The sequence below is a fragment of the Solanum verrucosum genome, unplaced genomic scaffold (assembly GCF_900185275.1).
Source record: "Solanum verrucosum unplaced genomic scaffold, falcon-dt-bn FXZP01000161.1, whole genome shotgun sequence".
In the NCBI taxonomy this organism is placed as follows: Eukaryota; Viridiplantae; Streptophyta; class Magnoliopsida; order Solanales; family Solanaceae; genus Solanum; species Solanum verrucosum.
The window spans coordinates 1,571,291-1,599,133 of record NW_026020127.1 but is presented as its reverse complement, the minus strand read 5'-3'; the positions used below and the strand labels follow the sequence as shown (position 1 = coordinate 1,599,133).

The 27,843-nt window shown below is 34.1% G+C and overlaps 4 protein-coding genes and 1 non-coding gene across 5 annotated transcripts; 3 read left to right on the top strand and 2 right to left on the bottom strand.

Moving 5' to 3' along the window:
• The first annotated feature begins 3,102 nt into the window (after nucleotides 1–3,102).
• LOC125825934 (CBL-interacting serine/threonine-protein kinase 7-like) lies at nucleotides 3,103–4,466 on the top strand. Its single transcript, XM_049505221.1, has one exon. The coding sequence runs from the start codon at nucleotides 3,165–3,167 to the stop codon at nucleotides 4,464–4,466; it is 1,302 nt and encodes a 433-aa protein (XP_049361178.1). The 5' UTR covers nucleotides 3,103–3,164.
• A 1,229-nt stretch (nucleotides 4,467–5,695) lies between these two features.
• On the top strand, nucleotides 5,696–5,767 carry TRNAK-UUU (transfer RNA lysine (anticodon UUU)). The gene has a single exon. It is a non-coding gene; the product is annotated as a tRNA-Lys (tRNA).
• Nucleotides 5,768–6,290: 523 nt separating this feature from the next.
• Nucleotides 6,291–13,310, bottom strand: LOC125825849 (acylamino-acid-releasing enzyme-like). Its single transcript, XM_049505134.1, has 18 exons — nucleotides 13,159–13,310; nucleotides 12,034–12,209; nucleotides 11,558–11,861; nucleotides 11,250–11,471; nucleotides 10,944–11,156; nucleotides 10,711–10,785; nucleotides 10,315–10,453; nucleotides 9,881–10,032; nucleotides 9,708–9,790; nucleotides 9,468–9,589; nucleotides 9,264–9,342; nucleotides 8,923–9,100; nucleotides 8,591–8,651; nucleotides 8,297–8,419; nucleotides 7,923–8,120; nucleotides 7,396–7,464; nucleotides 6,742–6,821; nucleotides 6,291–6,553 (listed from the first exon to the last, which is right to left on the bottom strand). Exons 1-18 carry the CDS (start codon nucleotides 13,308–13,310, stop codon nucleotides 6,490–6,492), a joined length of 2,490 nt encoding a protein of 829 aa, XP_049361091.1. The 3' UTR covers nucleotides 6,291–6,489.
• A 946-nt stretch (nucleotides 13,311–14,256) lies between these two features.
• On the top strand, nucleotides 14,257–22,929 carry LOC125825868 (transcription factor UNE12-like). Its single transcript, XM_049505159.1, has 7 exons — nucleotides 14,257–14,538; nucleotides 15,003–15,101; nucleotides 19,764–19,883; nucleotides 20,036–20,101; nucleotides 20,520–20,585; nucleotides 21,815–21,892; nucleotides 22,026–22,929. The coding sequence occupies exons 1-7, from the start codon at nucleotides 14,308–14,310 to the stop codon at nucleotides 22,254–22,256; spliced, it is 891 nt and encodes a 296-aa protein (XP_049361116.1). The 5' UTR covers nucleotides 14,257–14,307; the 3' UTR covers nucleotides 22,257–22,929.
• A 323-nt stretch (nucleotides 22,930–23,252) lies between these two features.
• Nucleotides 23,253–25,145, bottom strand: LOC125825875 (auxin-responsive protein IAA4-like). Its single transcript, XM_049505167.1, has 3 exons — nucleotides 24,819–25,145; nucleotides 23,954–24,268; nucleotides 23,253–23,428 (listed from the first exon to the last, which is right to left on the bottom strand). The coding sequence occupies exons 1-3, from the start codon at nucleotides 24,992–24,994 to the stop codon at nucleotides 23,350–23,352; spliced, it is 570 nt and encodes a 189-aa protein (XP_049361124.1). The 5' UTR covers nucleotides 24,995–25,145; the 3' UTR covers nucleotides 23,253–23,349.
• Nucleotides 25,146–27,843: the final 2,698 nt, after the last annotated feature.

The window sequence follows — 27,843 nt, the reverse complement described above, 5'->3', positions numbered from 1 at the left end:
ATTATTATTTTTTAAATAATAGCCATTGGCTATGGAGTACTAAATTCCATGGGTGAAATTCTATGATAATCTCCTAAGAATTTGATTTGTGGAATTTGGAAATGTATTAAAATGACTATTTTTAATTATAGGAGCTAAAAAGTGGTTATTTGCAGTGTAAACTTACATTATTTGCTATGTCAATCAAATACAATATTTCGGTTCACAGCATAGATAAATTATTTATATTATAAATGTATAATTTCAAAGTTTAATAAGTTCAGTGTAAAGAACTTTTTAGATTTTAAATAATGAATTTGTCTCGTCTCTCATATGTCATGAATTTCCCACATTTAATTTGATAAGTTTATTGGAAAAAATATTTCAATGCTTACTAAGACAAATATCCTAATTGGTTAGGGTTGTATTTAGTTATGGCCTTTTTTCCCTTTATTTATTTCTTGTTTGATGTCTGATATTCGCTTTGGGTATCAACTAATCCTGATTTGTCCCATTTTAAGTTTATTAAGAAGAAAAATACTTTTTATCATGATATTTCTCATTCATAGGTCTCGAATATGTAACTTCTTGTTAAATAATGTGGCAAATCCTATTTATATTAAAGTAACTATTGGTGGTAATTCATTGAAGGAAGTGGACATTTGGGCCAATAAACAAACATGATTAGATTTACCTGTCAAAGTCAAGAATATGAAATTTAAAATGTAGAAAGTTATTGGGTTAGGTGTGATTATAACAAGCTTAATGAAGACAAAGACAATAGTTAGTACACTTTAATATAATTGACATATATAATGGTGACCCTTGAGAGGCACCAAAAGATGTTATATCTATATGTCCCAAGTTAAAAAAAAATATAGTACTATTTTTAAAAGTAGTGAATATGAATTCGTTTTTGTGATAGTTCTAATATATCACGAATCTAGATATTTTTTTGTTCATATCTAACGAGTAATTTACAATTATTATTTTTTTGGTCTCGATCAATACTAACTTACATGCTTCTACATTTTAGAGTACTAAATTCAAAACAATTGATGAGCAATTGCTCGATTCATTACACATTTCTTCCCAATTTAATAGAGCACGATTATACATAACACAAAAAGCTTCAAAAAATGAAGAATAACTAAGTATGTTTGTGTGTTGCACAACTTTTTTTTTTATATCTAACACTATAATTTTTAGGTAAAGGGGTCAATTATATACCCCTTCAAATCAATTGCATATTACAAAATTTTATTTATGTACACCATATAATTTTCCGACATATTTTTTTCTAACATCTATATGTTACCTTGACCATTTTGTTTCATCATGTGTCTATAATGCTAAACTTGTATCAATAGTGTAGAGTTTCCTACGAGGGGGGGCGGGGGGATTTACAATATCAATTATAGGAACTTGACAAAGTTTAATAATTTTAATTTTATATTTCTTTTTTAAAAAATATTTATTATATTAGATAATTTATTTCGAATCTAATAAAAAGAACAAAATGGGATAGCATGCATCTTGTGACTTACATAAAGTAAAAAAAGAAGCAATAGCGTTTCTCTCAAGACTTTGACCATTACTAAAAAGCTTTCATATAGTGCTAATTGAAGTGCAAAATATCTTGTAAAGTCATGCACAAGGTGGTGCATGTTTATTTGTCACCACTTGATAAAATATCTAAAGGAATCATTCGAGTGAAAAACAGATCGGTGTATAAAGTATTTCGTATTTATCATAAAGTCGATAAAGGATAGTACACGATTTAAGAAAGTATAATATAGATAGTCTACATTGGCACAACCATTTTTGGCCTATTTACAAATGCATGCTTGAATATAAAATTGGATGTGTGATGAGATAATAAATGATGTTTCTTCCTCTTTAATTAGAGGTTTTAGGTTTATACCTAGGGAATACTTTCTTGTGTTAATGTGTCTATATATAGTGTGAATCTAAATTTTCGAATCAACTGGTACAAATAACAAATGACTTAAACTAAATCTGCTGAAAGAATCATCTAGGATATGACGAGATAAATAAGATCTTTCATTTTTAACTAAAGATCAGGTTCGTGTCTTGAGTTAATAAGGACTTCCTTTTCTTATTGTGTCCTATACGATACAAATATGAATTGCTCGAGTTAATAAGATACGATCGATAAGATAAATGAAATTCTTAATTAAAGGTCACAAATTCATGCACTGAAAATGAAAAAATCTTTAATAGCGATCCCTTTTTTCCTTTAGAACATCATATACAATGTGAATTTTAAATTAATCGAATCAATAAATATCAAAGAACACAAGAAAAAGAAAGATCCATTTGCTTATCTGCCAACCACTTCCTATATAAAAAGCTGGTGATATCTTCATTAAAAAAAAGTGAAAGTGAAAGCTTTTAAAGAATCTAGAAAAAAAAAATCCATTGTATAACTTTGATGATTAATTAATTTTCTGTATGGAAGTGGACAATATTTATATATGCAGATCCATAAGAAGATATATATGAGATTTTTCTGTGTTAAAGTAATCAAAAGATAATTAATATTAAAATTAAATCCTCATGTGTTCTATTTACTATTGAGAAATAGTTCAATCTTTTCTTTTGTAAGAAATGACAAGTTGTTCCAATATGAATTAAAGTTGATAATTTTTTAATGATAAATCAGTCTTCAGTCTTATTTTTTCCTCATAAACCTGCGTCGAATACGTTATTTTAATCGTGAGTCTATTAGTAAATGTCTTTGTATCCAATAAAGATAGATGTAAAATGTGTACATCCTACTTATTTATTTATTTATTTATCGCGTTGTATTGTCTATTTGTAATAACAAACTATTCTATTTTATGTGACGATCAATTTAGTGTGATTGTCTCGTTACTTTTTTCTTCTCGTCTTGTTAATACTATTACTTATGTGTATGACGTAACGAAAGTACTATCTATCTTTTCCACAAATACGATACATTATGAAATAATTCAAATTTATTCCTGAAATTTTTCATTATTATATAACGACGAAAATGTTCATTTTACGTAACGATCGACTTGAATACCAAGTAAAGTAAAACAACTGAGGTCCAGCCAAGCCTCTCACTCAAAGTGATCATTTCCTCCTATATAACCACCCATTTTCCCCCTCCTCCTCCTCCATCCGCAATCGCAAGCATGGAGGCGAAATGCACCAAACCACCCTCCTCCGCCATGAGAATCAGACGAACCACCAGCACCAACGGAAGTGGAGCCGGAAACGGAACCATCATTCTCGGCAAGTACCAACTTGGCCGTCTTTTAGGCCGTGGTAGCTTTGCTAAAGTCTACCACGGCCTTTGTTTAGACGATAACACAAATATCGCCATCAAAGTAATCGATAAAAAATCAATCATTGGCACCGATGTCTCAATGGAGCCCCGAATCATACGTGAAATCTCCGCCATGTCCCGTCTTAATCATCCCAACATAATAAAACTCAATGAAGTAATGGCTACGAAATCCAAAATCTACCTTGTCATGGAGATCGCCTCTGGAGGCGATCTCCATGCTAAGCTTATCCGTCATGGGCGGTTCTCTGATTCCACTGCTCGTTTCTACTTCCATCAATTAGTCTCCGCTCTCCATTACTGCCATCAAAATGGCGTTACTCACCGCGACATCAAACCTCAAAACATTCTTCTTGATCAAAATAACAACCTCAAAATCTCCGATTTCGGGCTCTCCGCCTTGCCTGAACAGCTGAAAAACGATCTCCTTCATACAGCTTGCGGTACACCAGGTTATACAGCTCCAGAGGTAGCATACAGAAAGGGATACAATGGCGAAAAGGCGGATTCATGGTCTTGTGGGGTAATTCTATTTGCATTTCTATCTGGATATCTTCCATTTGATTCTGGCAATTTATCAAACATGTACCGTGCAATACATCGTCGCGATTTTCGATTCCCTAATTGGGTTTCAAAATCAGCTCGGAGTGTAATTAACAAGTTACTCGATCCAAATCCGAGTACTAGATTAAGTATTGAGCAACTAATGAAGCTTTCATGGTTTAAGAAATCGAATCAACAACAAAAATCAAGCGATTGTGTTTTCGAAAAGAATCGTACAAATTTGGGCGGGATAAATGCATTTGACATAATATCAATGTCATCAGGGTTGAATTTATCGAGGTTATTCGAGAGTGATTTGAGCAAGAGAGAGATGAAGTTTACGACGAATGCTCGAATCGAGGAGATTGAAGAGAAGGTGATGAAAATTGGAGAAGAAGGAGGGTATAAAGTTGAAAGAGGGAAGGGAAGGGGAATTGAGTTGGTTAAAGGGAGAGTTGTTTTTATGGTGGAAATTTTGGAGGTGGCAATGGAGTTGTTGTTAGTTGAAGTTAAGGTTGTTAATAATGGAGGATTGGAATTTGATGATTCTCAATGGGAGGAATTGAAATTTGGGATGAATGATATTTGTAGTTTCATGGTACAATGATGAGTCTTGATGGGAAAGGTGGAGGACTCGTAACAAAATTCACTAGTTTTGATTTAATTAATTTAAATTCATATTACGTTAAGGTTCAGTATAGTAGAAGAGGTTTATGATGAATTCACCTCACATAGGGTACACTAAGTGGGGAAGCGCTTCTTACGAGTTCTTGTTTCTTCATTCTTAGAGCTTGAAACCGATCCATTATGAGGTGTTCCTAGAGCTTGACACTAGTCCACTATAGTAGGAAATGTTTCCTACGAGTTTCTTCATTCTTCGAGCTTAATATTGATCCATTATATTGGGAAGTGCTTCTTATGACTTTCTTCATTTTTAGATCTTGACGCTCAATTCACTATAGCGGAAGACGTTTCTTATGAGTTTGCTCTCTGATATTTTTGAATGTATAGGCATGTTGTTCTTGTTGGTTGTTAAGATTTTTTATTTTTTTTTGAATAATATTTTGTAAATAAAATCCTCTTCTTGATTTTTAGTTGCAAATATGTTTTCGCTAGTTCCTTTATATAAGAAATGAGTATGTTATGTTAATTTGAAATATGATTTTAGGCTAGAACAAAGATATGTTTGAAACTATCAAATCAATCTTTTTCTTTACATCAAATTATGTCAATTTATCATACTTAAGTGATTTGATAAGGTATTAATACATAAGGATTAATCATGATAAAGCAATATAAGAGTATGTAAATACATACAATTATTTATTGAGTTGATATAAACATCAAGTGTGAATAACTTTCTTTCTATTGTATAGAAAGTTGTAAAAAAAAAACACTTCAACTTCTTTATCAAAAGGGTGATAGAATCAATATGTAAGTGTTTAGTCTCCATAAGATAGAAAAAGTTATTTACAATCAATGTTTACACCTACTTTAAAATATTTGTGATGGTCTTTATATTTCAATAAGGATAAGGTATTAGAAGTTACTATCCGATTTGCACAATATAATTTTCAAAAGAAAGGGATTGAATCCACTCACTTTATCAGAACCAGCATCATCAAGACCACCACTGTGACCATTTATAGCCATCACAACCATTGCTACCACCAATTACCACCATTGCAGTAACCGCCACCACTAATCATCACCATCATAAACATCACTGTCATCAATCACCACCATCCTAATCTCCACCGCCATCGATCATCATTGTCATTAAAAACAGTACTATCATTATAACTTATTAAATTAAAGAAAATAACAAAAACACAAGCCGTCTTAGCTCAGTGGTAGAGCGCGTGGCTTTTAACCACGTGGTCGTGGGTTCGATCCCCACAGACGGCGACTTTTATTTTTTATTTCTTTTATTTTGAGACTTATATTAATTTATTTTATATTTTATTGGCTTAAAGAAGAATAAAAGAAAAAATTATTCATTTTCTTTATGTCAATTATATTAAGAACTCTACCACTAGACGCTGCTACACAATTACGGAATTGTTTGATACGTAGGATAAGGATAATAATCTCGAAATAAAATTTGAAAGTAACTTTATTTCATGATTGATTTGAGATATTAGCTAATCACGAAATTATTTTATTCCATCATTTGTACTAAAAGATAAGATATTCTTATTTATCTCATCCTAACAACCTGTATACTTGTCATTTACAATATAAATTTAAACAAGGATTCCAAATTAATAACCCATACATTTTTTACTTGATTTACATCATTAATTTGAGTTGCACAAGTATTATGACACAAAGATCCTTTTTTTTTTTGTAACATTAGAATTAGATAAAAGAGATCAATTTAACAATTTAGTAAATTGTGATGTACAATAAATCATTGTGACTAGTGACTGATATCAGAAGAGTCTGGTCTTTAAAAAGGAAACGATCTCTTATGACCACTTACAATTTGAATAGAAAAAAACGACCCCACGAATCTCATGTCCTGTGTTTATTTTTTACTGATCTCCTGTGAAAAGGGTCATAAATGGACTACGAAACCAAATCTCCCGTCTTCAAGTTGGATTGTGACTTTTGGTTAAGACGTGAATCTATTTGCAGTACTTCCTAAACCACACTCCAATGTTCAGAAAGCTTTCAAAATCAGATTGTGGTCTGCAAAACAGATGTGTATGTGTAAGTTCACAACATTAAAGTGAAGTAAAATCTTATGTTCTCGGACGCTTCAAAAATGCTGCTGGTTCTGTGTCGGATCTTCCAAAAGTCAGTGCACTTTTGGATCATCTGCACGGATTCAATAGCATTGTGGAGATTCCGAACAACATAGCATGATACCAGTTTACCTATCAAGTGCATGAGTGTCCTCAGGGAACATGATCACTTTAACTTCCACTCCTCCTTTCTCCTTCAACGCGCGTGCATACTGCACACAATAAGAGTGAAAGGCATACACTTTCTTGAGTTATACATCGTATTGAAATAAAACCATAAGTTAAAACGTCATTAGTCATTAAGCCAGGACAAATAGTAATGTAATGGTTCCATTAGACCATATTAGCATTATTGGTGTATACACAATAAGTAACCCACCTTCATCTCACAGAAGGCATTGGCATTGGCAGACATAACATTTTTGGTCCACAGATGATTGGATACAACAGTTCATTAGTAAATACAAAGCTTGAAGGTTGACTTACAAATAGAACCAACAATTAGCCTCCACAAAGATATCGCCGTGTTCTGGATGGATCAGTATTTCTTTTACTTTTTTATTGTTTATGGATGGATGCATAGTTGTTCAAAGAGAATCAAAAGGTAAGTATAGACTATGTATCAGCAGACATACATAACCAATAAAAGGTGCAACTAGGAAAGCTGATATGGAATCACGATGGATATTCATAATTGTGAACTTGCTCATACCGTTTGCATTTAAGAATGAAACCTTATGTTCAACAAATAAAACAAGAAAGATCATAGATTATAAGAAATCTCACTTGCAACCCAGTAGACATTGGTACACGGAGGTCCTTAGCACCTAGCAAGAAAAGCGTAGGAGTTCTGACCTGCAAAATTGGCAAACATAAGATGCTAGAGATGCATTCCTAATAGATTCACACGTCTAACAGTCATCCTTTATAACAACATTTCACTACCCAGGGCATGCTATGTTCTATTTTTTATTTTTGATAACCATGGTGTCCGCGCCAACTTTCGCACACCTCGACTAATTCCATGGGATACTTGTCACCTCCCACCAACAACAGGTATCAGGTAATGTTATGTTATATTATATGTTTGCTATAACAGTAGTTCTCTATAGCAGCCAAAAAAATATCCGCACAAATGACACCAATATACAGAGGTTTGATTGTAACAGGATCTGTGATCCTTGAAATCTAGCATGACTTATAACTTCAGTCTATTCTGCAATTTAAACATAGGCCTTTCTAGAGAACTAACAGAAAGACATATTGCTTAAAATGGAATGACTGTCGAATCCAGATTTAATAGAGGTGCATACCTTGGATACGTGTAAAATTGGTGATTTTCTGTAAAAGGCGTCAAGGTGTTCAGATGAAGTAGCCTCTGTAAAATTTGTTTTTCCCTTTTCTCCAAATGTCTCTGCGTAGCACCAATCAGGTATATCCGATGTACCGACCATCAAAGCGAGGTTGCAGACAGGGTTCCTTGCAACTGCTGCTGCAAACTTATCTGGTGCCTGCAGAAATAGTAGCAGAACTGTCAAGCAATAGTCGTTAAGAAAGACAAGCTTGTCCAGCTTCCCTTATTAAGGGCCACAAATATTTGTTGAACAAAGCCTTGAAGGACCAAAAGTTGAGAAAAATGGGTACATAGCAACCATAAAGACGGTGGCATATTAGGAAGTTGGTAGACCTGGCCAATCAAATGAGTTGTCAAAAATCCACCATGGGAACCGCCGAGCACAGATATTTTAGATGGATCTGCAAGTCCCTTTTCAATGACATGATCTATAGCAGCAAGCACATCATTAACATCCTGCAGATTAGGGAAAAAAGAGGAAGAACACTCTTAGGTTCCAATTGCTTAATAGAATTATTATGAAAAAGAAGGAATTGTATTTCATATAACAAAACCATTCAAGCCTAAACAAAATTAAGGAAGAAATCTTTTCAAGGGAAAGAAAACGAAAAGACGGCAAACTAGTACCTGTGATCCAATTTTCCCAGGAAGAGATTGTACTGCGTCCTCCCCAAAACCCAAGGAGCCTCTGTGAGAAGGAGATTAAATAAAAAAGTGCTTAATCAAAATTCAAAGCAATTACTGCTCCTTACCCAAAAAATAAAATACAGCAAATGAGATATTCAGAGATTTTATATCTAAAATATATATATATATACAGATGTCCAATATATATGCACGACCTATAATATTAGTGTAGCATCTCATATACATTACTAGTATTTCACAGTTGGTGTTATATTTCAATAACCATTTGAATTAATAGAGGCATGAAGAAAGAAGTCAGTTATGTTGGTTACCTATAATTTACAATCAACAAGCTATAACCAAGTGAAGAAAGGAAAGCCAAGGACTTTGAGAAGCTTGACAATGAAACAGAATGAGGACCCCCATGAAGGACTACAATCAGCGGATCACACACGTTACGACTCTGAGTCTTGGAGGATACAAAGATAGCCTCATATGGCTTGCTGGCACCTAACAAGAAAAAAACTCATTGAAGATTATAGTAGAAACAGCAGAGATTAGTAATCTAGAAGGATTCAAGCATCTATTGATTTGCGGATAGCATAAGAGGTCACAATCATGTGTTGATCCATGAATTTATAGAACTCCCCTCAAAGCTCAACGGGTTTCTAACCTTTAGTAAGGTTCTCAGAGATATCCCTGACAGGAATCCTCATAATACTAAATTGGCGCGAAGACAGCAAAGATGTAACCTGTGAGCATTGTTGGGAACATTTAAATTTCAGAAAGCCTTCCTAACAAGAAAATGCCAAACAGAACAAACTAAGATGGAATTATAATAAAGGAAAACAAAAGAAACAACGAAAAACAGACTGACCTTTTCAGAGCATCTAGATATGGGGCTTGAAATATCTAACCAACTCCATGAGGTCTCCACGGAGGCCTTACGAGCAAGGGAACCATACTTGATTGCAGGAACATCAATGGGACTACTACAAACTTCAACCGGAAGAAAATGCCAGATTCTTTGATTAATGGGAATACTATTATAGAAACCAATATGAAGCATACTATTATAGGAACCAATATGAAGTAAAGTATGAACACTGATTCCTACCAGCTATGATGTTGTCACCATCTAGTGCAAGCATATTCCAAGAGAAGCTAGAGTCTCCAGGGCTGATCCGCGATATGTTTCCACTATTATTTTTGATAAAGACGAATTTCACTATTATTAACTCATTGGTACAGAAAAAGAATTCATGCTTGAGCAGCAAAATATTTGGTTACCTTATCACATTTACTGAAATTATTACTTGTGTGCTGCCCCAGATAGAAGATAAAATCATAGTATATCCATCGGAAAGCCAAGGTCTACTAAGAACACTAAAGCAGTAAAGGCCAGGGAAGCAACCATCTTCAGGACACATCACAATAGGAACCTGCAGTTGCCACTTACAGCATGAACAGGTGTGCTGACTGTAGGATAAAGCTTGGAATCAATACAACAACACACACAGTGTAGTCCCACAATGTGCAATCTGGGGAGGGTAGAGTGTACACAAACCCTACCCCTACCTCAGAGTTAGAGGGGTTGTTGCCGATAGACCCTTGGCTCAAAGCTCGGAATCAATAAAAAAGTAAATAGTACTTCTAAAATGGCTAATAATAACTAGCCTCAAAGTGCTGATGCAAGTAATCAGAATCACAAAAACTGAGTGTACCACATCAACAATTGTAACATCTGGAGTTGGCTTTCCGCTGAATGACCAATCAATCTTATGAAGTGAATCAGTTGCAGAATGTGCCCAAGAATCTACTGAACTTCTAGCAGACAAAAAAATAAGCAATTTTCCATCCGGGCTGCAAGTTTTTTTTGAAAAGACTAGTTAGTTCCATTTTATCAAACAAACTAGCCACAACAGTTAAAAGACACGAGAAGATGCAAGATTCCTTACACGGAACCAACTAATGTTATTCAAATGTTATCTTATAGAGAAGGAATTAGGGGAATGAATTCTTCATCAACACATCTCCTTTCTCCTTTTTTTTTTCTTTCTCTCCATTTTACTCTGGGGACCAGGGGAGGGAGTTGGTCAGACAAGTAATTCAAGACAAACCTGAAACGAGGAAAGAAAGCACTACTTATGCTTTGTGTCAGCTTAATTGGAGATACATCGTTGGCTGCATTAGTTCTGAAAGTGACAAAAAGTCAATTGAGACTACAAAAACAGCATAAATCAAATATAAGGGAATTCTCCACTAAATTAGTCCCCTATGTACTACATTCATGCAGTAACAAATGTAGTTAATCCACAACATGTTCGTTTCTGACAACTAGCAAGTTACTTACCCAGATTGATGGACCTCTACCTTTGAAAATGGAGCTTTAACAGCATACAAGGCACAAGGCCTGTTATAGCAATATTTTATGCCCAACTTTCTATTATCTGATGGCCACCCGACAAAAACCAGATATTGTTCAAGGCCTTCACGGGATGGAGCCCATACAACTTGTCCGACACTCAGTGACTTCCCGATTCCTTCAACAGGATGTACTACTCCACTGCACAAATTTTTATTTAGGGTTTCTATCCAAGACATCAGAACTCGATCCTGTTACCAGTCTGATATAAGAAAATATAGTAAATTTTCAAACCTGTTGACATCAATAATGAAAAGAGCAGGTTGTCTTTTTCCAGCATAGGTTTCCCCCCACTCCTCTTCCCAGTCCCCTTGACCTTTCCAGCTCCCACAGTCCTTATCTGTAGAATTATCTTTCTTATAACCAAAAGTAGTAAATGTAGGCTTCGAGGGAGCCGGCTCCTCAGCGACATAAGCAATAAGAGTTTCATCACTGTTCCATGATATTCCCTCAAACCTGCATTATCAAATAGTAACACACATTGAGTCTATGAATGGGGATGTGAAGTAAGTAAAGTGATGCTTAGTTCATATAATAACTACCATCCATCTGAATATACAGAGCCGTGGGCAGAAGCAGGAACATAAAACTCCTTTTCCACCAAAGATGGACCCCAAATTTCAAACTTGGTCGGAGAATCATTTTCAGGATTTCTAACTACAAGAAGCTTTGAACCTGAAGGTGATGGAATCATCATAGACACATTGGACATCTCAATAGGGAATGCAGCCCATTGAAAGCTTACAGCATTTGTGCTTTCTTTTGAAATATGACAAGGTAATATGTATCTCCTCTTCTTGTTGGCTAGGAGATTTGGTTGGCTCATCGAGAACATACCCTGGGAACCTTGAAAGGTAGAAAAAGGGTTACAAACTAGCAGCAGTTAAAGAATAAGCATAATATATTAAGCGGGAATGCAAGAATTTAATTAGTACTACGCAATTCTTTATTCTCCAGGTAAGATTAACTATAGTTTATCTACCAAAAAAAAGAGAATAAAGAAGTAAAGAAATCATACCACCGTCAGATGTGAAAGTCCATGCCTTGTCAATGGTGGGGATACTAGTGAAATCTTGGAGCAAACTAGATTGAGAAGAGTATTCTTCTTCTAAACTCGCATCCAAACCCAAAGGAAATTCTTTAGGAGAGCTGGCTCCCACGCTATTCATTTTGGAGAAAACTGAGAAACTTTGTCTAGTAATCAAACACAAAAAAAGAAGACCAATTAATATAGAGAAGTTCACAAGGATCAAGGAAATGTTAGTTTCCAATCAAAAAAACAATATCAGGAAACTGTAGACCCCCTCTCTATCCGTCCCCAGCTCTGATATATACAGGAAAAGGGAGTCTAATAGTGATGGACACATTTTTTTCCGTCTTGAGTGCTTACAGAATGTAATGACAAAATGGAGGTAAGTGACAAAGAAACAAACAAACAAGTGTTTGTACTTCATTAATGAAAGTTTTGAGACCAGTAGTGAAAGAAACTCAAACAACGAATAACTAAATACTACATCATTTTGATTTTTCTACTACTCATTGGATAAATGGAACTCCTCTTTTTGTTTTCTTTCTTTTTATGAAAAAAATGGATCTTTTTCCTGGTAATGTACAACTTGATTCAAGTAAAAATATGATCTTTTCATAATCATTCACAAGAATCAACATTTGATCCAAGTTTCGATTCAGTAATCTCCCTCCCCCCCCCCCAACCCCTCCCTCAAAGAAAGAATCAGATAGTACGCAAAATGAAAACTTGCTAAATGGTATCTGAAATTCTGAATGTAATCAAGACAGAATCAGTATTATACAAAGATTAGAGCAAATATTAGCATAATCAAGATAGACAAAAAAGAGAACCTACATTTTCTCCTTTCTTTTTCAACACTTATCCGAGTACAAGTCAACCTTTGCACCATATGACACAAAATACACAAAAATCCAAGATAAGCTGAGGAAATGGTAGAAAATCAACAAGAAAAAGATCCCACACCCTCAAATAAAGAATCAGATGGTTCTACAAAATGAAAACTTGCTAAATGCAATCTGGAATCACTGAATGTAATCAAGACAGAATCAGTACAACTATACGAAGATTTGAGCAAATATTAGCAAAATCAAGATAGATAGAAATAAATTTTACTTGTTGAGCCAAAAGGGTCTGCAGGAAATAGGCTTGTGCTGCTTGAGAAGTCCAGTTTCAGACGAAAATGGGGGAAAACGATGAGAGTGCAGTAGAACTGAGACGAAGGAGTGAGTGCGTATTGCTGCTAAGGGAGAAAGTATATTAGTCATAGTCCACAATATTTTACTTTTTAATCAGATTGGCTCCTTTTTTTTAGTTTAAAAGTTTTTCATATTGGCCCAAACATCACTTAATTCGTCTTGCCTCAATCGAAAACTAAACACTTCAATTCGTTTTCATTAAATCTTATCGGCATTTGTTATTGACATGAAATAAATTTTGAACGCTATTTTATAAGTTGGAATGTCTACCTCATGAAGTAAAGTATTTATATATTTCAAATTTAAGTATTTAATTGTCAGATAAATCATAATTAAGTATATTTTATAATTTTTTTATCAACCTCAACTTATAAATAGTTATGATCAAGTCCAACTTATTAATCATATTTTTAGCTTTCTACTTAGAAATCACATTTGTGGACTCACCCACAATGTTTATTTGCATTTGTAGATCTGTTTTATAAATAGTTTCGAGTCTGTCTTATTATTCATTGATAATGATTTATTAATTGTAATTATTGAGTCTGATTTATAAGGAGTGTGATTCTTTGAAAACAAATAATTCTTTGAACTTATAATACATATTGATTGCGACTTATAGCTTATTTGAATAAGTTTTTAAAAAGCCAAAAATTACTATTCCTCCGTTTCATATTACTTGATCACTTTTTATTTTATATGCTTAAGAAACGTTATATAAGAAGATAATTTTATTAATTTACTGTGGTAATTTTACAAATAAATGTGAACACTTTTAAAAAGAATTAATTACAAAGACAATATAAAGAAATTTAATTAATGTTTTCTTGATTAAGTGAGGTATGAAACAATCATTTTTAGTATAATGATCAACTAATATGGATCGAAGAGGGTATTTATTTTAGAAAATTAAGGTGTTTAATAAAAAAAAAATTGGTTTAAATTAAGTACTTTGAGTAACCCTTTTTATAACTACCAAAGTCCAAAAGTGCACATTTTGGGGAAAATTCCCATTTTTTCCGTTCCTCTTAAAGCTCAATAAACCCAAACTCCGGCAAACTCCGGTATGGCGAACAACGCACCGGAGATATATGCTGCCGATGATTTTCTCGAGCAAATTCTGGCGATTACCTCTTATGCTAGTCTACCGGTAACTGATATAAGCGCCGGTGCCTCATCGGAGAATTCAGCATCTGGTATCTCTCAGCTCCAGCAGCAGCGGCTGTTCCCTTTGGGGTTAAGCTTGGACAATGGCTTTGCTGATGCCAACAACATTGGAGGTTTTCAAGTGAAGACTGTAAGCGTACTACTTCCTCAATTCCAATTTGTCTGACACTATACGGAAAAATATGTACCTTTTTACTTGTTCCTCTAGGAGTTCATAATCAAGTTTGAGGGTCTGTCTATGTATTATGACAAATAAAAATATTGATGTTGGAGTTCATGAATGTGAAGATGTGTCTTTTTTTCTTCTTTTGAAAGATAAAAGGACAGTGGGCCAAACAAATTGGGACAATGGAAGTTTTTCTATTGTGAAAATTTTGAACTCAGTTCATAGTATTTTAGAGTTTTTTTGTTTACTTCTGTTTTGCAGTACCTCCTTGATGATACTTGCATAAGTGAAATGTACTTACTTTATCAAAATAATCAGTGTATTTAGAGTTTAGCTGGTGTGGGGAAGGAACTGGATATGCATTTCAAAAGGGGTAAGCTCGGGGGATAGTACCCTTTTTTTTATTTGTTATTCATGTTCTTTTGCAGGAAAGAGAAGCTATGCACATGGGGAATTTATATTCAGGTCTAGAGCATTTGCAATCTCATGCTGTTTGCCTAAGTGTTCCTCAAGTTCACCAAGTCCAGGTTACATATTTCTGTTTTTTCACTACGCTATTGTTTCATAGTCATTACATTTTTGTTCTTTTAGACTAGTATTTCCATATAATATCAGCAAAATTAAATAAATCAATTTAATCACTTTACGTAAGTAGCTATTGAGAATTTAATCACTAGTATACTTGTTGGAAACCTGGTTTTGCCGGTGATTTGATATGGGTCCTTGTAGTAAGATTCCTATTGTTCCTAGAGTTTTAGTTTGGTGACGATGAAGGGACCAGAGTGAGTTGAAGAATGTAATAACTAGGCAAATATGGAAATCATCACTACTATCTCTACATAACAGAGATAATAGAAATCGTCTTCAAGAAGCATCAACTCCCAATATACTCAAGGGCGTGATCTAGGGGTCAATGAAGTGGGTTGAGCACCATGAGGTCTCAGGTGCAAATCCAACAGAGATAAAAACAATAGGTGATCTCTTCTCATATGTTCTAGCCTTGGTGAACAGAGTTACCTGGTACCTATTGTTGGTGGGGGTAGAGTTTTATTTAAAATATATATAAAAGGAAAAATGACTGAGTCTTCGAAAACCGATTAAACTTATGGTTTAAGAGAAATCGGGTTTCCAAAAGGACAGAGTCGCCACTTAATTTTTAGTAAAAAATCAAGAAAAAAAAATACTTACGGTTTTCAAAAGATTTAAACAGATAAAATCAATTGAAAACGGGTTCGAAGTTCAATATACATTCCGAGAAGGTGTTAGGCCCTCGGAATGCCCGCTAACTTGCGGTTGACCGGCGATTTGACTAAAATGACTCTGACTAATTTTGAGAAATTTAACATAAGGATATTTAAATAAATTACAATATTTAATTAATTTTGAGAAAATAATTAGATAAACGACACATTTTCTTTTTAGAGAAAATAATTCGAAATGACACATTTGGCTTGTGATACAAGTAATTAGAATTTCAATAAAACTAGATTAATTAAAATTTATTTAATTCATTTTTAAAATGATAATTTGAACCAATTAAAGCATGAGACCATTTTAAATCAATTGATAAAAAGAGAACACACACAATTTTATTTTATTTTTATTTTTGTTATTTTAGTTCATTTGAGAAAAGTGTTAACTTAAAACCATTTAAATAAGCAAAATGATTAAAGGAAGAACATTCAAAACATATTCTTTTAAAAACGAAAGATTTAATTAAAATAAACTGTGGCCAATATATTTGATTAGTAAGATAAAGTGAATACAAAAACAAATATAAGAATGTATTAAAGGTAAGCCGATGTAAAGAAATTAACTTAACGTTTGGGGAATTTAATTAGGTTAGTTAACAATTTAAAAGTTAGAGTCAACACGCAATAAACAATAAATAATCATAATTAAATAATTAAAGAGCAGGGAGAAATTGAATTTGGGCCTCCTTTTGGGCCAAATTCGCTGAAATTTGGGGGTTTAATCCTAAACCCGTTTTTGTATATATCCATTGTATATCCGTGTATATCGGATGTATACAGCCCATTTTTCTGAGATTTTAGGACCTTTATTTCAGCTTCCAACCCATCCTTTATTTTTCGACCTGTGGATGCTGCGTTTTAACCTGTATATCAGTGTATATCGATGTATACTGTTGTATACAATATGTATACAACCCATTTTTGGGACTTTTTCGGGGCCTGTTTCGGCTTCTTTTTCACCAAATATGAGGATGACTCGAAACAATTCGGCTCAATGCAAGGATGGAGTCCAATGGACTCGGAGGGTGTCACATGCAACAAAAGGAAATATGTATATAAGTATAACTCATTAACCCCTTTATTAAAATAATAATAATAATAATAATAAGCATATATAATAGAGCATTACGATAGATGATAAACCATATAAGTATTATGCATCAGTGGACCCACAATGACTCGGTATACATGTAGAAAATGGATTGAAATCTTGAAGGAACTATTCCTAAATGAATACCAAACTAAAGAACATATATACTATGAGAGTGAAAGGATATCAAAGAAGGGACATAGTTTAAAAATACCGACAAGCCATGCTACGTCAAAATATAAATAAATAAATAAGAGAAAGCATAAACAAGGCAGTGTCTAGAATTGATAATGGGAAACTCTTAATTTTAACTAAGTCTTAATAAGCACGGTCACTAGCAAGTTTCTAATTATTATTTTTTTTATTACAAACTACACGTAGTATTAACGAAAGGGTCTAATCCAATTAAAAGAATCTAAGCTCAAGCTTAAGAGACCATTTTAGATAGAATAAAATTATGACAAAAAAAACAAGACAAAGCCTCTATAAATCAACAGTGCATAATATGGAACAATCAGTCAAAATATTAGAAGAAACTACCAGCCTAATACAATATTATGCATTGAAAACGAGAGAAAGCAAAATAACGAACAAATAAGGACAACATTCATGTTCGCAAAAGACAACAAAGCTTTACTCTTGACATGATAATAAGCTAAAATTAGCGAAAATCTGTAGCTACGAGTTGAACAGAGAAAGCAATCGAAAACCAACACTACACAGAAGACAAAACTCACAATGAATGATTCAGGCCACACAAAAGATAAGCTCAATATCGAAATCCAAATAAGTTTTAAACCATTCCGAGTGGAACAAAGCGCAAAATTAGCCGCTTTCGAAACAAAATAGGCCCGTATCTAAGTCAAGAAACTAATTCAACAGTACCTCACTACTCACACAGCAGCCCATCACTACTATGATTCAACATGATCGAAAGGAGGGAAGGCAAAAGAGCAAGGGAAGATGTACCTCTTTTGGAGCAGCAAACTCGGGACAACAACGAGCTAGAACAGTGACGAGCTTCCACCACCAAGATGCGATTCCGAAAGCTCCGACGAACCGAGCAGAGGTAATGAGAAAAGGACTAAGTAAATCTGGATTTGTTTTAGTATATTCGAAACCGTATAACTAGTAATTTGTTGTATTTTTTGTCTCTAATCTCGACTCTTTCTTCCAACCTTCTTCTAACCTCCTTCTAATCTTTTTTTTCCCCCCCTTCCAATGAAGAATAGGGGGGCTATTTATAAAAGGGAAATCTAGGGTTCGATTTAGGGTGGGGGGAAACTTGAAATTCAAAATTTGAATTCTTTGGAGGATAAAGTTGGAGGAGCTATAATTCGTACTGTTCTCAACGGATAGAGAATGGTGTCCGTCCAATTTCTGAGCGAAGGACGAAGAAGCCGTGAGATTGCTCCATTTAGATGAATCGGGTACGATTCGCGTACGGAGAGGATAAGGGAGAGGAAAGGGACGCCGGACTCACGCGCGATTTGGACTGGATCGCAATTTTTGTTGCTGCTCGCGTCTGGGGAAGAAAACACGCTGGTGGGGTACTGTTTTTGTTGTTGGACGTTGTTTGGAGTTGTTGAATGTAGTGGGTATAGTATTGTTGGTCTTGTGAACAAATGAAAGTGGGTTGGGGGAGAAGTGGGCCTGGGCTGATGAATTGGAATGGAAAATGGGCAGTGATGGTCTTGAAATTAACAGAAAACAAAAATGGTTCAAGAGGAGTAAGTCAAATCCTTTACAACTTAATCACATATATTACGATTGGTCAAAATTGACCTAGAAATATGACCAAGTTTGAATTAAATGGTGAATTCGGCAAAATTTAAAATAAGAAGAATCAATATAATTAACTAATTAACGAGCTTCTTAATCCTAATGAAATAACATAATTAATTTAATTATAAACTAACTAATTCAAATAACTCAAAATTATAACCATAATTTATACTAAACAAAATCAATAAAATATTCAATTTTAAAAAATGCAAAATATTTCAAGATGATTTCCAAATACTAATAATGTACGTTGATTATATAAGTAATTATGTAAAAATCCTTTATTATCTAAAATATTATAAACCCGACTAAATTGCTTTAAAAATCTTGAAAAATATTTAAGTTTTATAAATTAATTATTCCAAATCATTAGAAATCTAAGAAGCTCGAGAATTAATTCCAATCGGGGAGGGTCAAAATTGGGTGTCAACAGGTAGTAGTAGGTATACTGGGGAATTAGTTGAGGTGCTCGCAAGCTAGCCTGGACACCACGGTTATAAGAAAAAAGCATCAACTCCCAATATAAAACGGACAGGCTGCTGAATCTTTTTTGACCTCTTAGCTTCAGATACTTAATGTTCCTAGTAAAGGTGTAAAAATTGCACCTTTTGTTCCCCAAGAAGATGTCTATTTTATTTGTGTACTTCACATTAGCTGGACATCTACATCTTGGCTATGGATCATAAGGAAGGGGAGACAGTGAAAGGCTTTATCATATTCTTTTGTTGCTTCCTTCTGTGATAGCTTGTTTCTAAAATCTGAGTAGTGGTGGCAATTTCAGCTCAAAATTGTTTTGACCCCCCCAAACCATTGATGTTAAACCACCCATTTGGAATATGGGCTAACATGTGTCCACCCAGTTTTCAAACCGTGATTCTTTTTGCATTAATTTTTATGTATTTCACTTACCCCTCACTTCCTAATTCCAGTTTAGTTGCATGCGACAGGCTTGACGAGTCTTATATTGATATATTTTTTTTAAAATGTGGCATCTTTGTCAGTTTATGATTTATATCCATTATTTACTAATAGATCTCTTAACTTCTCTTTGGTTCTTGCAGCCTTTTCAAGGCCACCCAACATCAAGCGCAACAGTAACAATACCACACAAACCTGCAATTCATCCTAGGGTTCGGGCACGAAGAGGACAGGCTACTGATCCACATAGTATTGCTGAGCGGGTAATATGACTAATATATTTAGATGTTTGTCAGGAGAACATTAAGCTATGTTAATTCTCAAAAAAATTAAATCAATTTTGTTGTAAAATGTGGGGATTTGTGGATAATGCTCTAGAAACAAGTGTCTGAATAATGTGTCCATCTCTTTACAGTTAAGGAGAGAAAGGATATCAGAACGAATAAAGGCTTTGCAAGAACTTGTCCCCAACTGTAATAAGGTGTGCTCTATTCTCTTGTTGCCACAAATTCCATTGATGAGCATTCGTTTTCTTGTTGCTACAGATATCAATTCAGGCTCATTCAATCTTAAAGATATATATTCCAAATAATGGATATATTAACTTTTGTCCTGACCCATCGTTTGTCATGATATTAAAATAACATTACCTAAAATTGGGAAAAATAGTATTCTTTTGTTATAACAAGTTTGACTGTTGCTTAATGTATTCAAGTTACTAAATATGAAAATTGGTTGCAATTTTCAAACAAGCTATACTTCATTGTAATTGATACTTTCTAAGAATTGGCTCACTTCAGTTTTATTTTTAAAGATACAAGTTGGTATTATTCAGTAATAGATGCAATTCAAAAGATGTCGTAGCTTGTGGTATTGATATTTTTTTTCTATCTTGCCAGACCGATAGGGCAGCAATGGTTGATGAGATTCTGGACTATGTGAAGTTCTTAAGGCTTCAAGTTAAGGTAATTTGTCGATCATTATCAGGAAAAAAGTTTTTGTTTTTAAAAAAGTAAGGTAATTTGACAGTCAACTAATTTTCAAGCCAACTGCTAGCTTAGCTGATGACTCTATCGTCTAGCCATTATATTCCATGACAAGCATCACTAAAGTTCTTGCAATTTTGAGTTATCAACAACGGCACTGGTTCTTCTTGTTTTTATTCTGCCATATGATTTCATTCTCATTTTGGATAATGGAACCGGTCTTTTGAAATGGGGAACATATTAAGCCACCGCCTCCACGAAAAAATAAGCTAGTCTAAGCCATTCTGAGAAGTTCACAATCTGTTTGTGAATTTTCATGGTGGTATTTAATAATTCTTTGTTTGAGTATATCTTTGCCAACCTCAACTAGCTTCATTCTGTGAATTGAGATAAAGTGGACGCATTGAAGGTTATTGACTTAACATCACCTTAACCGTACACTGCGAAGGACTACGCACTGTGTTTCCATTAATTTATTTGCTTCCTTGCAAGTTTGATGCACCTTGTAGTTTGCTAATGAGCAATAATACTCTTAGGGGTCGTTTGGTACCGGGGATGGGATAGACAAAGTTATCCCTTGGATTGGGATATCCCATGGGATTAGTTATCCCACCATTTATATGGGATAACTAATCCTATCATTTTATTTCAAATGGAATTAATACCTCTAACCAAATGCAGTAATCCTGTATTTTATCCCAAGATTATTATCCCTTATCCCCGTACCAAACGTCCCCTGAGTGATTTCAATTTTTGCTTGATAATTCAAACTGCAGGTTATCCTTGCATTAACCATTCTAAGAGTGTTTCAATTTTCACAATATAAAAAAAAGAAAGAATCTCATTCAACGCTGGTTCAACTTGTTTCTTTCCATCAATTGAAATTCTTCTTCCTCTTTTCCCTCCCATTAAATACATAACCTCGCCGAGGATGGATGGTGGCTCTTAAAGTCTTGTCTAGTCGAAACATTATGTAATGAATTTACTGGCTGAAATCTTTAATTGAATATCAATGATCATCATGGTAGTCATGTTCAAAGCTCTTAATCTTTTACCGTTGTACTTTGTTTTGGTCATCATTGCAATCTTTTAAGGGAGTTCTGGCTGTAGTAAAGGTTGGACAAATTAAATACATGAATAAACCACCCCTTATTAGTTCTCTTAATTATGTTGATCGAATAAATGATTTATCTTAAATATGCCTAAAGGTACTGAGCATGAGTAGGCTGGGAGGAACTAGCGCGGTAGCACAACTTGTTGCTGATATTCCATTGCAGTCTGTTGAGGTAATGAACACAATCACTCTTTTCTGCTTCTAACTAACTGAACATCTTCGAAAATACCTCTATAGTTTCTGATTACTCAACTGTAAGATTGCTAAATTTTCTCCAAGACTTCATTGTTTCGTCATTATTTTAGGGAGACAGCTGTGAAAGTCGATCCAACCAGCACGTCTGGGAGAAGTGGTCCGATTCTGAAACAGAGCAAGAGGTAGCAAAGCTCATGGGGGAAGATGTTGGAACAGCCATGCAGTACCTTCAATCCAAATCACTCTGCATCATGCCTGTGTCACTTGCTGCACTTATCTATCCTACTCAGCAAACTGACGACCAATCAATGGTCAAGCCAGAACCAACGGCCCCATCGTAGACTTCTAAGTTATTGCAGGTGCAATCAAGAACTCCTAATTTCTTTTAGTCCCATCCGTCTATATATCCTTACCTATTTTCTCTTGAATCACCCCTCTGAAATCCTTGGTAATGCAATTCAACTCAGATGACACAATTTTTGCTTTTAGCTCAACCATTGGCCCCTTTATCAACTTTCTTGAGTTTAGTCACACCTTGAACAAAGGCAACACTTAAGAAAGCAACCAATCCATTTGTATCATTGTAGGGAAGAGTGTATTTTTTTTTCAAACTCTCTGTTATTAGCTGCTTGTTTCCCCTTTTTTCTTGTGGGTTGGTTGTGACTCCTTGTATCTTTTTTATAGTGGATAGCTAGCGATGTATTATAAAAGAAAATTGTCCCAGCTTGCATTCGGTGGACTGTGTGGGGAGAAAGAAACCAAGTTTGTTTGAAGACAAAGTCATTAGTATACAGAAACTAAAGATGAAATGTTTAGGGCTTTTCTTTTTTTGGTGTAAACATAGCTTAATGGAGGATTTAGAATATGATGTACTAGATTCCTTATGAGAAGATTAAGGATTAGGAGCTTCTTCTTCTTTTTTCTTTTTGTTTTTTTGCTCATCTGGATGTAAATATGACGGACTACACACCCTTCGTGTAGTTTGTTATTAATACACAAAAATGTTACCTGTTCAAAAATAATAATTATAAAAGTGATCAGCTGGCACTTTGTAAAGTGTAGTGTAATTAAAAATGGAGATTGGAGAACAAAACATACTTTTCATATCAAGAATTGAAAAGCAAAAATACAATGTGTTTTTGTACAATTGGTTTCACAGCCAAAAAAAAAAGTACAGTTACTTTGTATGTTTGAAGGGGAGATTATCCCAGTCTCAAAAATATATGCAGGATTTCTAAACCACCATGGTTTATCCCCTGCTATATATATGATGTTACAACAAGAACAAAAACGAAAAAGTAACTGCAATTACTAAGTCTTTTTTCTGTTTGATTACAGTGTTTCAAAATAAATAAATAAATCTATTTCAGGATTCTTCTAAACAGAGAAATCTTCATAAAAGCCTCAAAAATGCGTGTGGTATATTTATATATATCATAGTTCACATGATCCCAAGCCTCTTGCTTCTGATCCTTTCATTATCCTCAGCCTCTTGCATGATGACATGAACATTCTGCAATATCCATGAAAATAATCTCATTAAAATCCATGCCTAGACATGTAACTTATATAAATTTAAGTTATATACATTGACAGTGTAAAGATTTTTTACACGATCTATGTATTTTAACTTATTATAACATGTTAATTATTTACCATATTTATCAGATTACCAATTATATATATCACTCTAAAAGTTAACCAAGTGTTTAACTACTTACTCCTGACTAATGCAGCTTAGCCTATTTTCTTTCTTTTTTTTCTAAAATACATTTTTAATAATCTTATCTTCCAAAAATTTGCTTATGATTGTGTAACAATTCTTTTAACAAGTGGAGTGGTGGTGGGTGGTGGTCAAGGTTCAAGAACTTACTCTCGACCAATGCAGTTTAACCTATATTAGCAAATTAATTGTTATTTTTATCAGATTTATCAATCATATGTATTTGTTTACAGCTACCTTATAAATGATCTGATTGTGCAACTATTTTTAATGGTAATAGTTCGGGGTGGGGTGAGTGAAGGTTCAAGAACTTACTCCCAAGGAACATCTCCAACAAGCATCAAATCACCTTCTTTATCTTCATAAGCAGGTGCAAATTCTGACCCTTTATAGCCTTCCCTCTCTGAATATTCACCTATGTTGAGCTTGAACATTTTCTCCATTGCTTTAAGGAGTTCAGTGTAACACTTGTACATTTTAAGATCAATTTTTCTAAGAAAAGGGGCTCCATCCATGCTAACTTTGACATAGATTCCACACTGATCTTGATGAGCTTCTGTTTTCTTTGTAGTAATTTGTAAGGTGTTCTTCCAGTAAGATCTCACTGGTGGCCACCCCACTATTTGTGCCCTGCAATTTAGTAGGCGGAGCCAGAAGTTTGAGTTAATGAGTTCTAAATTCTAATAAATAGAAAAACAGCTTATTCGATTCTGGATACGCTGTTTATATATATTAAGTGGATCTCTTAAGAAAAATACAGGATTTTGACCAAAGGTAGTAGTTCTGCTTCCTCTCTTGCTTTGCCCCTACTCATTCAAGACTTGAAAAAAAGTAACCCCTCTTTTTTCATTTTATGTGTGGCATCGTTTCTTTTTAGTTGATTTACAAGAATAATAGTTTTCTAAATTTGGAAATAAATTTAATAGAACTTTCCAATTTACCATAGCCTATCTTGCTCAGATCCTCCAAAAGTATCGCCACAGCCATGTCAGATCTTTCAAAAATAGTGCATTTTGGATGGTCAATACACGTGCAGTGGCGAATTTCATAGTTACTTCTTGTTTGTGGTAGCAATTTAACTTAAAATTTCCATTCCACCCTTAGTTAAAATTATTCATTTCTCGCTTAACCGAGTTAAACTATGTCAGATAGATTGGAACAGATGGAGTATGAAACTTACTTGGCAACAGGGGGTGTTGTGGCTTCATAATCTGAACTTGATTCATCTTCATATTCAGACAAAGACCTTTTGTTATTCTTGGAATTGGGCACAATTTGTTGGTGATCAACTTCTTCCTCTGTCCCTGGCAAACCCAATCTAAGTTCTGTTGCTTTAAGATTCAAAATTTTCTCCATCCTGGTGATAAAAACTTCTGCACAACTATACCTTAAACTATAAACTCAAAATTCTAGGTCTTTCTTGGTTTTCTTCTTCAAGATTGATGTGAAGAGATTGTTTTTGACCTTGTATTTGTGTTCAAGAAAATATGAGTTAGCTAATAGTTTGTGGGTTGTTGTTATATAAGGGAAAAGGGGGAAGAGTTTGGAGAATCATTAAAGAAATGTTCCAAAAGTACATAAATTTGGGACAAAGACAAGCTAAGGCTGTTGGCTGGAAGAGTAGCAACTTTGAACATGTAGGGGACAAGAGAGGGACAAGCTCACCCACATATATGGACTAAAACTCTACAAGACTTTTTTTTTTCTTTTTCATTTAGACACTTCAACTGGACCTGTTTCCTGTTAGACATTTAACATATATCTAAGATACAACTCTTACCTATCGGATCAATTTCACGTGCTTTAGACAGGTGAGATATATGTTCTTTGTCCATGTCGGTTTATATATTGTGTTTAATTGGCATACATTGATTGACTGAACTCGAAGTGTCTGGTATATAATGGTCAGTTGAAGCGTTGGAATGAAAAGTCATACAACTTAAAGGGATTGTTAATATATTTGTTACCACTTTTCGTTTAGACACTTCAACTTATCCTGCTACCTATTAGACATCTAACGTATGTCTAAGATATGCCTTTTATATATCGGATCAATTCACACGTCTAAATAAGACATGGTGGCCTATTCTGTTTAATAGGCATGCACTGACTGAAGTTGTTGTGTGTAATAAATTTAGGTCAATTGTTATGTCAAAATGAGAAGTGGTGAAACAATAAGGGACCAACTATGTAGTTGGCGAAAAGGAAACAATAGAGTATATGGTAGGATGGTTGAAATTTTCATTCTTAATTAGAAGTCTCGAGTTTGAGCACTTTGAAATATAGAATTTCAAGGTATGAAATGCTACGGTACGTATTGAAATGCTACGGTACGTACCTATATTAATTATTAGTAGAAGAAATGATTTGTGAATACTGAATGAAAAAGTTAAGAGAGAAATGAAAGAAGGGAATCAGATGCTACATTTCATGAGTACAGATTGTACTTTCTTTTTTTTCTTCATATTTGTTACTATTGTTTTAGCATCCCGATTAATTCAGATTTACACCTGCGTAAAGCACATTAAAAAGAGGAACACTATTATTGTAGAACAACTCTGAACAATCAAATCACAGATCAATTTGTCTATGTAGTTGAAAGAATGTATACAACCAACAATGACAAGACAATTCTTGGATTTTGTTAATTAGAAGCTTCATGGCAACATATTGTTTTCAAGGAAAACAAAATCAGTTTTGCTGTATTTAGGCTGTGTTTTCATTGCCTTTCATTCTCTCCTCATTATTAATTACCCCAACAAACCTGCCTGTCTTTGACATCTAACCAATGCATTCAATTTTAAGAGGGTGGAAATTAGATCACTTCCATCCATAGGCGGATCTAGAATTTAAGTTCGATAAGTTCCACCTCTAAAATAGATGAATTTAAAACCTAACATAATAAGTGGATTCAGAATGAGTTTGATCTATATATGTGTGTGTGTATTGTTCGATCTCAATAGTCCAATAAAATATACTTCCACTATTTCAATTTATGTGACACTTTTTGAATTTCGAGATTCAAACAAGTCTATCTTTGACTGTAAATTTTTCATACATCTTTTTAATATTTTGAGTTGTTGATTATTGTGACTTATAGTACTTTTTACGTAGTTTATAAATATATAAATTTCATTTCAAAAAAATTAAAGATTTCATGGGTAAATTGTTGGTCAAACTTAAACTGTTTGACTCTCGAAAAACGAAAAGTACCACATAAATTGGGACAAAGGGAGTACAAAAATTTGTCTCTATAAAAAATAAGTTTTGAAGAGTGAGGCATAACCTATGTCGAACAACTCAAACTACCTACACCTCAAATTTTATGTACATTTAATGAATTTCTTAATGTATATAATATATATATATATATGAACTCGTAATCGACCTTCGAGATCCGTTCATGGACAACAATAACAACAACAATATATCCAATATAATTCGACAAGTGGAGTCTGATAAAGGTGAAGTGTGCAATCTTACCTCTACTTTATGAAGGTATAAGTTATTTTTGATAAACCCTCGGATGTTTCTGCCATGGACTTGAGGAGAAAAAAATGGTAGGCCGAAGAACTGATGAACGCAACTCACTCTTCCCCACACGTATTTCGATGCACACGAGAGGGTATTGAAATTGGACTCTCAGTCTGCTGTTAAGACTACATGTAGGCCCAAACCTCACTTCAATATCTTCTGTTAGCACACCATAAAGGCGTTCACCACCATCCTACCTTTGGTATTCCTACTCATAGGTGGATTCAAAATTTCAATTATTAAATTTAAAAACTTTTACCATCGAATTCGTCATACTAGTTACTATCGATAATTACCATCATTAATCAACATTATATATCGCTAACCGTTATCATCATTCACCAGCCATTAGCTGTTAGCATCATTTCACTGCTAATTATCAGCCGCCACCACCAAGAACCACCGTTGATCACTACTGCCAACCACTATATCATAAGATACTACTCACAACCACCATCATTAGTCAATACCATCTTAAATCGACACACACAATCACTATTGTTAGTAATCACCGTCACTAATCGCCATGTAAATTTTTGCCACTGCCACCACCAAAGACCACAATTGATCATTGTCAATCACTATACCATAAGATACTACTCACAACCATCATTGTTAGTCAATACACAATCACTATGGTTAGTCATCACCATCACCAATTGCCATATAAT

What these genes read in the sequence shown, in the direction of transcription:
- LOC125825934 (XM_049505221.1), top strand. Translation starts at nt 3,165, where the DNA reads ATGGAGGCGAAATGCACCAAACCACCCTCCTCCGCCATGAGAATCAGA.
- LOC125825849 (XM_049505134.1), bottom strand. Translation starts at nt 13,310, where the DNA reads ATGACTAATATACTTTCTCCCTTAGCAGCAATACGCACTCACTCCTTC. An exon ending in TCTGTATATTCAGATGGATG is followed by an intron (nt 11,472 to 11,557) that starts GTAGTTATTATA and finishes TTGATAATGCAG; the next exon opens with GTTTGAGGGAATATCATGGA. An exon ending in TGGTGACAACATCATAGCTG is followed by an intron (nt 9,590 to 9,707) that starts GTAGGAATCAGT and finishes TTCCGGTTGAAG; the next exon opens with TTTGTAGTAGTCCCATTGAT.
- LOC125825868 (XM_049505159.1), top strand. Translation starts at nt 14,308, where the DNA reads ATGGCGAACAACGCACCGGAGATATATGCTGCCGATGATTTTCTCGAG. An exon ending in CTCAAGTTCACCAAGTCCAG is followed by an intron (nt 15,102 to 19,763) that starts GTTACATATTTC and finishes TGGTTCTTGCAG; the next exon opens with CCTTTTCAAGGCCACCCAAC. An exon ending in TCTTAAGGCTTCAAGTTAAG is followed by an intron (nt 20,586 to 21,814) that starts GTAATTTGTCGA and finishes ATATGCCTAAAG; the next exon opens with GTACTGAGCATGAGTAGGCT.
- LOC125825875 (XM_049505167.1), bottom strand. Translation starts at nt 24,994, where the DNA reads ATGGAGAAAATTTTGAATCTTAAAGCAACAGAACTTAGATTGGGTTTG. An exon ending in ACAACACCCCCTGTTGCCAA is followed by an intron (nt 24,269 to 24,818) that starts GTAAGTTTCATA and finishes ACTAAATTGCAG; the next exon opens with GGCACAAATAGTGGGGTGGC. An exon ending in GTTGGAGATGTTCCTTGGGA is followed by an intron (nt 23,429 to 23,953) that starts GTAAGTTCTTGA and finishes TGGATATTGCAG; the next exon opens with AATGTTCATGTCATCATGCA.